Source organism: Gymnodraco acuticeps, unplaced genomic scaffold, assembly GCF_902827175.1.
Source record: "Gymnodraco acuticeps unplaced genomic scaffold, fGymAcu1.1, whole genome shotgun sequence".
In the NCBI taxonomy this organism is placed as follows: Eukaryota; Metazoa; Chordata; class Actinopteri; order Perciformes; family Bathydraconidae; genus Gymnodraco; species Gymnodraco acuticeps.
In genome coordinates this window covers 682,374-697,854 of record NW_022989752.1, presented here as the reverse complement: position 1 = coordinate 697,854, position 15,481 = coordinate 682,374, and the positions used below count along the sequence as shown (strand labels likewise).

General features: G+C 41.3%; 1 protein-coding gene across 1 annotated transcript in view; it reads left to right on the top strand.

Moving 5' to 3' along the window:
* The first annotated feature begins 1,280 nt into the window (after positions 1-1,280).
* The window catches only part of cachd1 (cache domain containing 1), a 100,630-nt gene continuing 86,429 nt past the window's right edge, over positions 1,281-15,481 (top strand). Inside the window, exon 1 of the mRNA XM_034210503.1 lies at positions 1,281-1,529. Within this exon, the coding sequence (XP_034066394.1) occupies positions 1,281-1,529 (249 nt within the window). The remainder of the gene's footprint in view (positions 1,530-15,481) is intronic.

The following is a 15,481-nucleotide window of genomic DNA, read 5'->3' as shown; positions in this document are numbered from 1 at the left end:
GCCTCTCAACCAAAGTGAAACAAAAGCCCGAACTGGATTCTCACAGGTGTGGAGTCTCTGCTGGTAGGTAAACCACTTTGTTCCAAAAAGCATTTACAACACTGACCCTGTATCAAAAGAGAAAGACTAAAGCATGCAGTTGGTGGGTTTATCATTAATCCAGTAGGTATCTTGAAACAAGGGAATAAAAGTAAATGTGGAGTTAACATTAAAAAGGCTAAAAATCATTGCATTCTAGGCCCTTACAAATGGGTAAGTAATGGCAAGTCACCGATATGATTAATGGCATTTAGATCATGTTCTCTGGATTTATTTGTGGGAAATAAGGGTTTAAGCAAACTGCAGAGAAAATCTTCTACATGCATTTTATCGGCAAATTCCATAATTGTTACACCCAGTTTGTTTAAATGTGAGTTGCAGATCTTTTGACCTGATATTCCGTTTCCCCATTAAAATCTGGAGGTTTTCATAGGAGTGTTCAGGCCGACTCTTTATTTGTAAGCACTGCAGTTTTGTGATTTTGTGTTAGCCTACTTATTTACCTGACTCAAGTAAACAATTTAAAATGTGTGAATGATGTGCTTCCTAACCTTTGAACTGCTTTGTGGAAACATTTTATTTAGAGACATTATTTCTAAAGATGTTGAAAAGACTTGTTTTATACATCCATGGTGGTGTTAGAAGTCGCGGTGCATTAAAGGAACATATGGCATTTCTCGGATTTAGCGAGTTTGTCGCTAACTTTACAAACAGGTTGATGAGAAAAATATTAATGTCCTTGTTTCTGTAGTTAGATTAAATAATCTAACTTTTCTTGTGGTCTTTGCACTATTTGCAGGGCCATTCCACGGCAGCTGTTTTTTTACCTCTGTGTGTTTTCCCAGCAGCAGTTGAAGGCGCCATGAAAGCCCGATCCGGAGATCCAGGCGCCGGGAGGACTCTTGTGTTTCCACGCCTCCCACTTTCACCCCCATTGTGGTGAATCTCCGGCTCACACACACTTTGCCAGACTTCCAGGAGTTGGAGTGACTAACCGAGGACGGAACACCGACAACGTGAAAAAAGAAAACTCGTGTCTTGTTTCCCGCATGGATCTACTTTCTTCTCTGGAAGGGTTTCGTGGAGCTGCAATGGTTTGCGTTGCTGGGAATGTTGGAGACTTGTACCAAAGATAAATGGCACACGTTCTCTACGTTGCAAAGTTGTAAAAGTAGTTTCGCTTGAAGTTTTTTTTCCGCCACCAGCTCAGACTTCGTGTTTCTCCAGGACCCACAGCCATCATGGCGAGGAGGACGGGGGAGAAACCGCTGCTTTTGACGCCGATTACACGCGCTGCTTTTCGGGATAAACGCCTTCGGTTTCACAGGGGCTTGTTGGCTTTTTCGTGGAGCTTCGTTTTAATATGCTTGGCTCTTTCATGTGGATATTGCAGAGCAGAGACGGAGTTTTCCATCCTGGAAGAAGCTCAAGTTTTGGCCGATCAGATGAAAAGGCTGTCCTCACAGGAGCTGGGAGTCTTTACTATGCAGGTAAACGTTGGGGAGAAATGTGTTAAAATCGTGTGCGTGTAAAACTGAAAGATATTCCTCCGTCGCTTAGTGTTAAAGGGATTTAAATAGTCAGACTGATTTAAACAGCATAGTAAAACGATAATCATGGAAACTTTGTTGACAGAATATTTTTTACAATCTTACCAAACAATGAGCTATTTTGTCTCCAGTCCAACCACAAGTGCTTTGAAGTTGGGACCCATTTATCTGGGACAGCTACACGCTGGAGATTTGGTGTTGTGGGGGGCTTGTGTTTCTCCTTTATTATACCATGAGCTGCTGAAAAGCGATTGTTTTATAAAAGGTCAGATGTGTGTGGGATTGCATGTGTCTGCTGAAAAGGTGAAAACATTGTCGCCTACATTGATCACCATGAAAATCAGCCTGCAGTAACATTTGGTTGTGGATTGGCCCTTATCCAACATTATACCTGTACCTGGTTATAAAGATGCTTACATCATTGTGCAGATAAAAACGCTGGTTATAATTTAACAATGTGTCTGAGATTGAGGTCTGAGGTGCCTTGAACCTTGAGATATGTGCTATTTAATAAATGTAATTAATTATTATTATTATTATGTAGGAATACATCTGTTTTGTCTAAGTTTCAAGGATCAGGTAATCTATTGATTAATATTTTGGAGTAATTGAATAGTTGTTTGGTACATATTAACATAATCAGAAGCTAGTGAAAAATGCAAATTACAGGTTTGCAGGGATCACATTGCTTGTTATTTTCGATCATGAGTTTATAACAAAAACATATTTAGTTTAATTATATGAAAGGGAGAAAAGCAGTAAATAGAGTGGGACATTTTGGCCTAATGAATGTCTTGAATCAGAGCAGCCTACTATTAAAATTGTTTGTTTTTTTAACCAGAAGTGAGATGGTTAGTGCTTTTGTATGCGTTTTGAAAAAAATCTTTGTTGGAGACAAACCATTTTCTCATAATGCTGATAAGTGTATCTACATATAAGATTATTAGTAACCGTTGTTCACTAATTACAGTCTGTTGATTAGACGATTGACAAAATGTAAATTGTTTAATTGAAAGCAATTTGATTTGAATGCAATTATCTGCCGGTTTACTTTCAAGTATTTGAGTTAGAGCTGTAACAACTCATCTATAGCTTTATCAGTTGGAAAGCAGAACATTTAGCTGTAACTATTTTGAAAATAGAATTAAAATACATTTTAAAGAAAAAAGGCCAGACAATTCTTCATTCTACCCTTCTCACTTCTGATGATCTACTGTGTTTTGTGATTATAAACTGAATGTTATGGGTATTGGATTGCTCTTAATACCAACAACACACGTTTATTACCATTTCCTAGCATTTCTTTCAAACCAAACGATAAATCAGGAATGAAAATAATTGTTTGGTGCAGCCATGATTTATTTTAAACACATGTGAACACAAGGAAAACACTTCTTTGCCAGTCCATGCGTGCAGACCAGCGTTGAGTCACCAAATGGCAGGAGGTGCAGTGGCTGGTGTGAGGGGGGTGTTTAGCACTTCAGAGGCAGAGGAGCTCACAGGCCCTGAACACAGAGGCGAGGCGGTGGGGGAGGGGGGGCACTGCCCCCAAATGGTGTTTCATCTTTTCCGCTTCCACACTGGGTCGCCTTCATCCCGGCTCTAGGAGTCGGCTTTGAGGGTTTCCTCTGATCCCCCTGGATCCGCCTCTGTCACCGCTCATCCTCCCCGAGCTCCAGTTTGTGTCTCGTTCATGTTCTTGCCATCATTTTCTCTGCTGTTTGTGCATTTTGTCCTTTTTGCTCAGTATTATTCTGGTCCTGCTTATAGTCGATTTACTCAACCCGCTTTTACACTCTGTCTATGCACATTCTGTCTTTGAGTTTTTCACATAGTAATGTGAAACCAGTTTTCAGGATGTGATAAAGGCAAAATCATTTTGGCCTTTTCACTCAATTTATTTTTAATGACATCATATCCGATTATTTTTTAAAACATGTTCCTTCTTTATTGTGGGAAAACAGCTTTGAGGCAATCATGTTGTTATACAAGCTGTGAAAATCAGACTTGCCAAGGAGCTAATGTGAGTTAGATTGAAGCGGTGCATTTCATGGATTTTCTACCAATGTAAGAGATGTGCATCCAGTAAAAACAGTCTGCATCTGCCTGTGAAAATAAAAGCAGGAATCTGTTGGCCGTGTTGTCTGTGTGGACACCTGCTCTGATGCTCAGATGTGGCCAGATTGCAGTCTGCAGGTGTGTCTGTTGAACTAGATTTCACTTTATCTTTCTGTCTCTTAAGGCAGTGATTTTACACACCATAGAATGAGTTTGTATCCAAACAGCACTCCTTAAATAGTGATTGATTCCTGCTGACATAAATTATTTCTTAAAGGCATTTTGTGTGCTTTCTTTTTTTGGCACAATGACATCAACATTCAAAAGGTCACGCAGTATTATATTGGAGAAGATCTGAAGGATTTGTCATCAAGTGAGCATCCTGACTTCTCTGTTTAAAACGTAATTCTACCTCTCTCCGCTCCACCCCTCATTCTCTGGCAGATGTGTAATTTGAGGTTTTCCTTGTCGGTGCTTCTGAGTCACCGGGTCAACCTTGTTCAATCTGTCATTGAGTTACTCAATTATCAGGGGACACGGGGAGTACAGTCGACACTCTGTTCAAGCTGATAGGTCACTTTTAAAGAGGATGTTTTTCTTTCTCATTCATCTCTTCAAAAATAGTTGTTGTTTTATATTATAAAGGTATTTTGCTACAGTCTCTTAAAATCAGCTTAATCATAGATAAAGGTATTCAGTAGATTTTAATCAGACTATTGTATTTTCAAACTGTAACAGTTGGCAGTAATGACACAACTGTTATTCCTGTCATTGACCTCAATTTATATTCATTTGATAACAAATCTAAAAAGCAATTCAGTTTTGAATGTTTATTTGAAATTATTCAGTCACAATTTAAAATATCATATCATTCTGAATGATTTTTTCACACTCGAATCTCAGTGGTTGTTGTGAAGGTATAATATCTTCTCTGAGATATGTTGCTAATGACAATTTGTATCGGATTTTCTGCGGCTCAAATCAGGAGGGTTTTGCATGGCAATTTGGAATTGGTTCATCTTCTTTCCCTTTACTGTTTTATTAGAACATTGTCCTGATGCGTCTTGCTCAGTAGAGCCAGGGTCACAGTTACAGCAACACTAGGGTGGTCCTTAAAATTGAAAGTCGGAAAGTCCAAGCTCCAACCCCCAGAATTCATTCTATTAGTAGAGAAAACTCTCCTGGGGAATTTTTTCCTCAATCTGACAACATTTACCCCTCCCTCATCGACCTTGAGGTTTCACCCTGAGGATCCCAGAGAGACGCTTTTTATCTGGGAATAAATAGAGTTTATAAGGATTAAAATGAAAATGAATAAAAACAATCCTTGAAAACAAGTGCCATTTATTCCCAAAATGTTTGCTTTTAACACACAACAACACAGTGTTTTATTCAGATTCAGATTAGGGCTGCACAATTTTGGGAAAAAAATCTAATTACGATTTTTCTGATAAATATTGCAATTGCGATTCGATTTGCGATATTTGTTTTTAAGCGACCCAACGGAAGTTTATTGTAAAATGCGGCCATTTCTCCGGCTAGGAAGGTCGTATCAACGTGCTCCCGTCTCTAGCACGAGTGAAAGAACTACATTTACATGAAACGTCCGTTGGGTTGCTTTAAAGTCAAGCTTCAGTTTAAGATTCACCCTGTAATAGATGTAAAACATGTGATGGAGCATTACTAACCTGACTCAGATGGTTTGTTTCACCAAACCATCTAGGAAAGCTCCATTGGAAGCCATTTGGAAAGGGCAGGCACTTTCAAAAATACTTGGCAGGTGATTGGATCAATCTGTCTATCACCTTCTATCATGGGCCACTTCTGATTGGTTAACAATGGCTGGTACATGTGGAGCACAGCACTTCTGATTGGTGTGGATGACTAACACACAAGAAGAACAAAAACAATGTAAAAAAAATAATCGCAGGCTTTGCGATTTGATAATCGCATCATTTCAAATTTCGATTTAAAATCGATTAATCGCTCAGCCCTAATTCAGATACTGTTGAATGCCATCTTTGCAATGAATACAAATAGGAACTTAGTGTGGCATTAAAAGTGCTACAGTGTTAAATACTTTTTTCACAAGTGCAGACAAAACAAAACTGAATAATGAATAACAACAACATAAAACAAATCAGTGCAATGGAGTGGACAAATCAGTGTAATGGAGTTGTATACCTCATTACACAGTTAAATGTATTAAACTATAACAAAAATCTTAAGCAAAATGTCTTTCTACCTCAAATACATAGTCCAACTTAGTGCTCCTGCTCCTGCTGGGCTGCCACTCAGCTACTGCAACTAAGGATACACTTCAAGGTTGATGAGGGAGGGGTAAATGCTGTTGGAATTTGAATACAATTCACAAGGAGAGTTTTCTTGACTATGATAACGAATTCCGGTGGTTGGAGCTTAAAATAAATGAATTTGAAAATGTACCTCTCACGAAGGATCACCCTAAGCAACACATGCTTGGTCTGTGGGAAACAAACTGCACTGCATACTGTAGCTTGTTACTAATGGAAACCAAAACAAGACCACTCATTGCTGTGTAAAAAGTCCCCCTCACTTGCTTTTACAGAGAGGGTATTATGCCCGTCTTCTGATTATTTACAAAGGGAATTTCACTCAGTTTTAAGGGCCTTAATCCTCAGAGAAGTGTGGTTTGTTTTTGAGACTGGCTTTCCCAGTATCCCCGGCCTCCTAATTGAATATTGATAGTAATTTCAGGGCAATGGAGGTTTGAGCAGGAAGAGAGAAAATTGGGGCGTCTCCTGCACTGTCATTAGGCTGTGAATTTCTGAGTTGGGTTTGGTCCAAAAGCAACACCAGTTGAGAGGCTATCACAGAGCCCCAATTCCTGCTTTGTTGTTTTTCATTTCAGTTGGACTAGACTTTTTATTTGGCCTGTCTTAACGTATCTAATGGCGCATTTCCACTGCAGCGCGTAGCACGGTTTAAGCGTGCCGTGCCAAACCCGGCCCGTTTTTTGTTGCGTTTCCACTAGGGGTAGTTCCGGCTAACGGGTACCTTTTCACAGTTTTTCTGGCCCTCCAAAATCGTGGTTCTTTCCGGGCCAACAACCGGGCTGAATATGCTAAACTAGTGACGTGAGTGGCTACAACTACAACATAATGAACATATTTATTTGACCGTGATTTAATTGTAATACACGTTTCTAAATGATGCCGAAGTAACAACATACTGATACCGGTTAGTAAAAACCATGGATTAATGCTTTGACAAGTCTGCAGACAAGACGGCAGGCGGAAAACCTTTTAAAATGTGTGTTTTCTGAATGGAGACCGGCTAAGCTAACGTTAAATATGCTCCAACCGTCCACACTCACAACAACGGCCTACAGAGATAAATAAACCAGCGACTATATTCGCCATGACACAGACAGTCTGTGGTTTGTACTTGTTTAACTTTTGTCTAGTTTCTGAACAGATATGAGTAGCTGTGAGTGCTAACAGCTAACGGCTGATGTTTGGTTTTGTGGTTCGCATTGAAGATGACGTCACGGCTCCGCCTACACTGCGTTACTATAGTTACTGCCCCAGCTACTAAACTGTAATGGAAACGCAGCATAAAGTGAGCCTGGCCTACCAAGGCCTAACTATACCGTACTAAGCCGTGCGAGGCCCTGCAGTGGAAATGCGCCATTTTCCACCTGGCCTTTCTTTCTCTTTTGTTCATGTTTGGCTTCTGTGTTGCCTCACTTTATAACGAATCCCTCGCAGAGACGGAGAGGCAGCCAGGGAGGAGGAGGAGGGTTAGAGGATGATACAGCAGGACATCAGAATTCCTGCTAGGTTCTCTGCAGCAAAGCTTCAAAGCCTTCTTGCTTCTTACTGCATTGCCTGCATGAATATGTGCTCAAACAGTCAAGGTTACCAACAGCCTAACAAGCCCTCTGCTACATATTGGACTATTACTATCTCTCATTCAACCTCTACTTTTTGTTTTAAATGTATGTATGGACCGCTCTACATCCAGCCTGACATGCTGTAACACTCCATATGTTGACTGTATTCACAAGGGAATCGAAGGTCATATATTCCATGAAAGAAGAAAACATGAATGACATGTCTCTTCACATTAGATCTAGAAATTCCTGCACTTAGTCTTTCTGAGGGTATAATGAGGCTGCTTTTTTGAAGCCCACCCCTCAGGTGCTTTATAACATTTCTGGGTTTGCTATAGCTTTAATAACCTGTGTTAATTTTTCATACCAAAGAGGACCATCGTGAGATTTGGTTGTTTTCGGAGTTTGGAGCCACACATGACAATATCATTTAACCCACTTACACTAATGAAAAACACTTTCAGGTTTTGAACTATGTAGGGATTTCTTCAGGCTGTTAAGCTACAGGTGCTTTGCATTAGCCGACCTTGCATTGTGCAGCACAACTGCTCCTTTTCGGTCCAGCCATAAATCATGATGGGCCTCAGCAGTTTATGAGCCATTCGAGGCTGCGCTGAACTATCTGCACCTTTCTTCTTTTTCCATTTTAGCTTTAGCTTTTTTCCAAACTGTTATTGTAGGGAGGTTTTCTTTTTTTTAACATTTAATGTTCTTGCTTTCAACACAGTTATTGGATTCTCTGTCTGAAGTAGCTGCTGATACATTATACATCTAACTCCAAATTATATTCTCTGTTTATATGTGCTTTAGTGTTCTGTCTTTTTATTTTTGTTAAAAAACCAAACACATGTGTTGGGTATGCATGACCTTATTTGAAAGCTGAACTTTTCTCAAATTTAAAAGTCAAATAGTTTAATATAATTGTAATTGTATTTCTTGGGTTTTCATGAAGTAACAGGCCTTCCTGCCAACAGCTGCAGAGTCCCACAGCAGCATCTGCAGTGTTTTTAAACTTGGAATGACTTGGAAATCTGTCATCCTGATTGTTGGTCTGTCCAAATCTGGGGAAATGTCCAAATTCTGTCGACTTTTACCTTTATCATCCCGTCACAATGCAGGAGAGAACAGAGCAAAAGGCCATGTTTTCATTAAATGTTGAGCTGCTTGTATGTTTTGGCCCGAGTCCAGGCCCTGAGAGGCTCAGGCGCCCCTGGTATCCAGGAGTGTCTCCAACCTCCAAACTGAACACATATCAGAAACAGCTGAGGCCCCGGACTTGTTTGACAAAACTGGGAATTTAAGTGCTGCTGCATACTTTGTAGCATCTGGGTTTAAGAAAAACAATCTTATTTCCAATTTGTCAATCTTAAATATTTGAATTGGTGGTTTTAGGTTTTAGTGGTTGTTGGTGAGTTGGAGTGTGACTTCTACATTGAATGCAAATACAAAAGGAAGGTATTCAGGGTAGGGATGTCCCGATCACCTTTTTTTGCTCCCGATCCGATTCCGATCATTTGATTTTGACAATCTGCCGATACCGATTTTTCCCGATCTGATCTTTATGCAATGCATTAAGAGAAAAAAAAGTATTCAAGTTGTCCCTTAAGGTTATTTTTTTATTTAAATGACAGTACCCAACTACCCATTCTATCCAACATGGATATAGCTTGTTTTTTTCACAGCAGCATTGGACCAGTTCAGTTGTGCAGCATTGGATCAAAACAAAATACTGCTTATCAGTGGTCCACCACAACATAACCATGTAAACAAATTGAGTGCAGATAGTGCAGTAACAAAACAAAAATAACTCTACTGGAAAGAGGTAGCTTGACTAGCTTTACAAGTTCACATTCAGTCACAAATAATAAGATAAAATAAAAATGTGGCTTAGTGCAGAATTCTAGCCTTAAGATTAACTAGTCTAGTATTAATGCAATGAACAACAGCAGCGTACATTTTTTTTGGCCTTTTCACTGTTCTGGGGCAGTTTCTCTTTCCCTTTAAAAGTCTCTGAAAGTGTCGGTTGTTTCAGTGCCGTTACGTGAGTGGCCGCTGTGTACTCGTCGTGTTGGTGTTTGTTTCTCAGGTGGCGTATTAGATTGGTCGTGTTGAACGTAGCTCTGTTCTTTCCACCACGCGGAACCTCCGCCTTGCGAACATTGCATCTGGCTGTTACACTGCCTTCGCTTTCAATTTTATAATACTTCCAAACTCCTGACATTTTCTCTGTCCCGACTCCTGAGTCACCAGCTGAACGTAGCCTCTCGTTAGCTTACTGCTACTATTAGACACTGCGCCCACTCTGTTGCCAGATTTGAGAGAAATAAGCAGAGGTGGGACCAAGTCATTGTTTTGCAAGTCCGAGTTAAGTCTCAAGTCTTTGCGCTCAAGTCCGAGTCAAGTCTCAAGTCTTTGCGCTCAAGTCAAGTCTCAAGTCAGGATGGGCAAGTCCAAGTCCTAAACTTTGACAAAACGAGTCTTAAACAAGTCCTTATGTGCTTTTCAACAAATGTAATGACATCGATCAACAGAATAATACTTAATAATAAAACTGCCCTTTATTAGTCACATTCATAATTGAATAATCAATTTTCTCTCTGCTGGTAAAGTAACGTGTTTTTTTCTATTTTAAGAGGGATAAAGTGAGGTAAGGCTACCGTGACGGTTTGATTCAGAAGGAGTTTAATGTATAAGTTCTGAACTTCTCCCACCTCTGACAATGAATCCTGAGTGGTTACCAAAAGAAAAACCCTGCTCTGAAGGTTATTTTCATTTTACAAATCTTGCACTCTGCTTTGCTTTCTCCAATATCATTGAAATGTAGCCAGATGCTGCTTCTTTTTTCGGTTTTCGCTTGCATTTAAATCCGTCGCTCTGTGTAGCTGGCCTGTACCACGAGCGTATGCCCCCACCCTTCTTTCACATAATGGTGTGATCCTAGTGTGTCCTCGCATATGATTGGCCGCATAGTGGCTCAGCAAAATAAAGTCCCGCCCCTGCCTGCATGGATTCACAGCAAGAGTTGGAGCGGCTGAAGATTCTGCTCCTCCCGACTGGAGTCTGCTCTTCTAGCGGCATCTTGCGATCGGTGTGTTGGAGACCCCTGAATTAAATTATCAAGTCCCCTCAAGTCAGAAGGCTCAAGTCCAAGTCAAGTCCCGAGTCATTGGTGTTCAAGTCCAAGTCGAGTCGCAAGTGTTTTGTGATTTTGTCAAGTCTAGTCCAAAGTCATAACATTGGTGACTCGAGTCCAAGTCATGTGACTCGAGTCCACACCTCTGGAAATAAGCAACCAGGTCTATGAAAAAAAGCCCAAAAGAAGCAACACATACATGATGTTGTGTAATTTTAAACCAAAACTAACTAAATCACGTGATCGGCTCCGATCCCCGATCACGTGATCGGATCGGGACATCTCTAATTCAGGGTTTCCGCGGGGTCTTAAAAAGTCTTACATTTGATAATCAGAATTAGTGTTGCACGGTGTACCGATATTTGAAAGGTACCGCGATACCCTGCCGTTAAAAATGTTACGATTCCTCCGTTTCATTAGTATCGGTACTTTAAGAATGACGGGGAAAAGTACTTTGGTGAGAAAGCGCTGTTTTAATAAGAGCCGTGTGTGTTCAGCGCTCTGCTTCCACTCCCTGCACTGCAGCCGTGCCTGCAGTCCCTCCCCTCTCAAGCACGCTCTAAGTCCCTCCCCTCTCTCGTGCACGCGCTAGCTGCCAGAGCACGTGAGAAAACGAGAAGCATGGCTGCAAGTGGGAGTGCAACTGCCGCTGCGCCTCGGCTTGTTGACAAAAAAGACGCCAGAAGCGACATTTGGAAGTATTTTAGCTATATCTCTGACAGTGAGGGCAAGCCTACGGACACCACGAGGCCTGTCTGTAAGACATGTTTTAGATCCCTGCAAACCAAGCGAGCCAACACATCAAACTTGGCTAAGCACCTCGCCGACCGGCATCCAGAGCTGTTTAAAGAATGTAAAGACAGACAGGTTAGCGAATGTGATTGATAACATACACTGAACAAAAATATAAACGCAACACTTTTGTTTTTGCTCCCATTTTTCATGAGATGAACTCAAAGATCTAAAACATTTTTTATATACACAAAATAACCATTTCTCTCAAATATTGTTCACAAATCTGAAAAAATCTGTGATAGTGAGCACTTCTCCTTTGCCGAGATAATCCATCCCACCTCACAGGTGTGGCATATCAAGATGCTGATTAGACAGCATGATTATTGCACAGGTGTGCCTTAGAATGGCCACAATAAAAGGCCACTCTGAAACGTGTATTTTTGCTTTATTGGGGGGGGGGTCTGGGGGGGGTCAGAAAACCAGGCAGTATCTGGTGTGAGGGGTAGGGTTAGGGTAATGTTGTGAATCGAGTGGCCCATGGTGGTGGTGGGGTTTAGTGATGTGTCGGTCGCGAACGAGCCGGCTCAAATGTGTCGTTTAGTGAACGACGGGAGCCATTTTTGCGGAGGGATCTAGATCGGCATGAAGGCACATTATGCAATGTGCAATGTGCACATTATCCCGCTTATTACATGGCCACATTCTCAACAAAGTAACGACATGACTCCCAATATTAATGGAAATGCTTTTATGGATTTAGAAAATGATTTTATTGATTTAAAAAATAGTTGTATGTATTGATTTAAATTGACATGCATCCGCTAAGAAAAGTAGTCCGTTGTTACTGTTTGAACTAACGTAGCAACGGCAGGAACTGCTTCGATAGTGTTTTTGAGGAGCTTTTTGATTACAGATTTGAAAACATCATTGCTTGCTTTAAAAGTAGCACAATTCATTATGTCAAACCTTGGAAAGTATCTAGATATCCCTGCCCTGATGCCAAAGTAACTGGCAACTGAATATGTGTCGCCGTTTGATGTCTATGTCTGGACCGTTGCGTAAAAAGGAGGGTTTCTGCCCCATTACTTCTCTTCTTACTTCTATAAGAATAAAACACGGAGAACGGAGATCTCTTTTTCTCCCCCTCTTCTGACAGCCCAGCAGCTGATCTCAGAGCACGCTCCCCTCTCCTGCAGGGAGGCGTGGTCAGCTGCAGCTCACAGAATCAGCCCCCTGCAAAAACAGCGCTGGAAAGAGCAAATAGAGCGAAATGAGGCATGGCTAAAATGCAGGATCTTTTTGGTATTTTGAAAAAAAAACCTATATTTATATACTTTATATAGGTCGATACAGTAGCCCCTTTTTTTTAAATAGTTTTTATAGGTGTTGCTATCTGTTTTGTGTAGCGTGGTTCTACAAGCAAGTCAATGCATTCATTGGGTGGTATCAGAGAGTTGCACAGGTCTGTAAATGCAATGAAAACAATTGGCCACAGCAAATCATTTATATTAAACATGTAATTTTTACTTTTGAATACTTCAGTACAAAGGATGTATTGAATAATTTAAGTGATATATGTGTACACATATAAATCATTAGTCAAAACAGGGCTACATTCAGTAGCGGCCGGCCCATAGGGGCGCTAGGGGCGCCGCCCCACCTCTTCCCACATACAAAAAAATATATTTAAAAAATATATAAATAAAAGATATATATATTTAAAAAATATATATATTTTATATTTTTATTTTTAATGAACAAGGTAAATATCATACAATTGGTATCAGTAAAATGTATAATCTACAATAAAATCTCGTTTAAAATTGTGTTACGATGTCTAAAGTTACTGATAAGTCACATGTTTCCTGCCTGGCCTTGCCCATGGCATTAGTTTATCATTACCGGGCGGAGCCCCCGATCCAAACAGCAGCAACCAGCACGTTGCAAAAGTCTCAATAGTAAACTGTGCCGCCGAAACATAATTTCAGCCAATCAGCGGCGTCAAATATTTTGGTCACGAGGGCGCTCACGTTGGCGCCCACGTTGCTTACGTGCGTTGACGTGAGTTGTTTTTTAGACTCGTGAGTGACCAAGGTGACACAGTATTTGGATGAGAATGGTGTGCAGGCAGGCCCGCCTTAACCTGCCATCAGGCCCTGGGGCTGATAGGTTTTGTAGGCCCCCTATTTAAACAACAAATCAAAGTCATTTATAGCCTCGGCAGGCTCTGTGATCGCACTTCTCCACTCTGCTCTACGCGCGCCTGGTCCTCTCCTCCAGATGAGTGACGTAGCAAGTCCTCGTCGTATTCTCCATCTCCTCCAACATCCCTCCTGTCTGTTTTTCCTCTCCGGCTACTCCATCGCTATCAGAACCAGATGGCCTACTTGGCTCCGAGGCCCGCTCGGTACAGAACTAATCTGTCCTTCCTCCTCATCCTGGCCTACAGGTTTAAAACAACCTGTAAGCTTTGGCATTTTTTGTAATAGCTGCTTGTCTCGAAACTCCTTTTCCCTCAACAATTTCCTTTCCCGAGCGCCACTCTCAAACTTTTTCTTTTCAAACATTTTCTCCTAAACAACCTTCATCTGTCACTCAATCACTCGCAATTTGAATAAGTCACATGTGAAACATATTCTCATTCTGATTCGCTGTGAAGTGGTGCCCACTGACTGTTACAGAGTCATCTCTGGAATCCATCGATCTGATTGATTAGTGGAGCAAATGATCAAAATACTACGGAGGGAAGATATTTTCGTTTGGATTACTGGTCTGGGGGAAGCTTGTGTGTGTGTGTGTGTGTGTGTGTGTGTGTGTGTGTGTGTGTGTGTGTGTGTGTGTGTGTGTGTGTGTGTGTGTGTGTGTGTGTGTGTGTGTGTGTGTGTGTGTGTGTGTGTGTGTGTGTGTGTGTGTGTGTGTGTGTGTGTGTGTGTGTGTGTGTGTGTGTGTGTGTGTGTGTGTGTGTGTGGTGTGTGTGTGTGTGTGTGTGTGTGTGTGTGTGTGTGTGTGTGTGTGTGTGTGTGTGTGTGTGTGTGTGTGTGTGTGTGTGTGTTTGTGTGTGTGTGTGTGTGTGTGTGTGTGGTGTGTGTGTGTGTGTGTGTGTGTGTGTGTGTGTGTGTGTGTGTGTGTGTTGTGTGTCCCAGGGAAAACACTCACGAGAAACACCGGCTGTGGTTATGCCTGCTGTGACGTCAAGTTACTCCGTTATCCGCTTGTAATTATGCCGTTACAAGCTTCAACGTTGTATTTATCATCTGAATTTGCCGAAACAAGTTTAATATTCTGAAAGCCAAGACTTTGTTTATTTGAAACCAGATGAAAACAAACTGTAACGGACCCTGCCGTGTTATCTATGATTACTCTACGCTTACATTCATAATTTCAGCCGGAGGGAGGGGGGCGGCGCTGCTGAAGAGCAGATTGCGAGTGAGAGGTGCCTGTCATCTTCCCTTTACAAGCTTAAAGAATGTATTTATCGTGTGATTTTGGAAATAAAAGTGTCATATTCTGAAAGCCAAGACTTTGTTTATTTAAACGTTTTTTAAAAACATCCGAAATAAAAAACTTTTTTTTTTAATTACATTTTTAAAAAAAACTTTTTTATTGGCTCATGATAGGCCCCTGATCTCCGTAGGCCCCTGGGCTTCAGCCCAGGTCAGCCCGTGCATTAAGGCGGCCTTGTGTGCAGGTGGAGTCGCCGGACCTCGGTCCGCACCCAATTCCGTGCAAGAGCTACTCTCCAATCCTTTCGAAAGGAGAAGTTTGGGAGATAAATTGATACTTAAAGACCTTGGACCGGACCAACCCGATTTGTATATATCACAGCAAGCTCGTGAAAAAGACAAAACGTATCAACCAGGCTTCTCACGTAGCTGGTACACCAGAAAGGCATGGCTAGCTGGATGCAAACAGGTAAATGCTATCTTTTGTTTCCCATGCTTGCTCTTCAAACAGCCGGGGACAGATACGATCTGTTCAGAAACTAGATACAAGTTAAACAAGTACAAACCACAGACTGTCTGTGTCATGGAGAATACAGTCGCTGGTTTATTTATGTCTGTATAGGCCGTTGTTGTGAGTGTGGACGGTCGG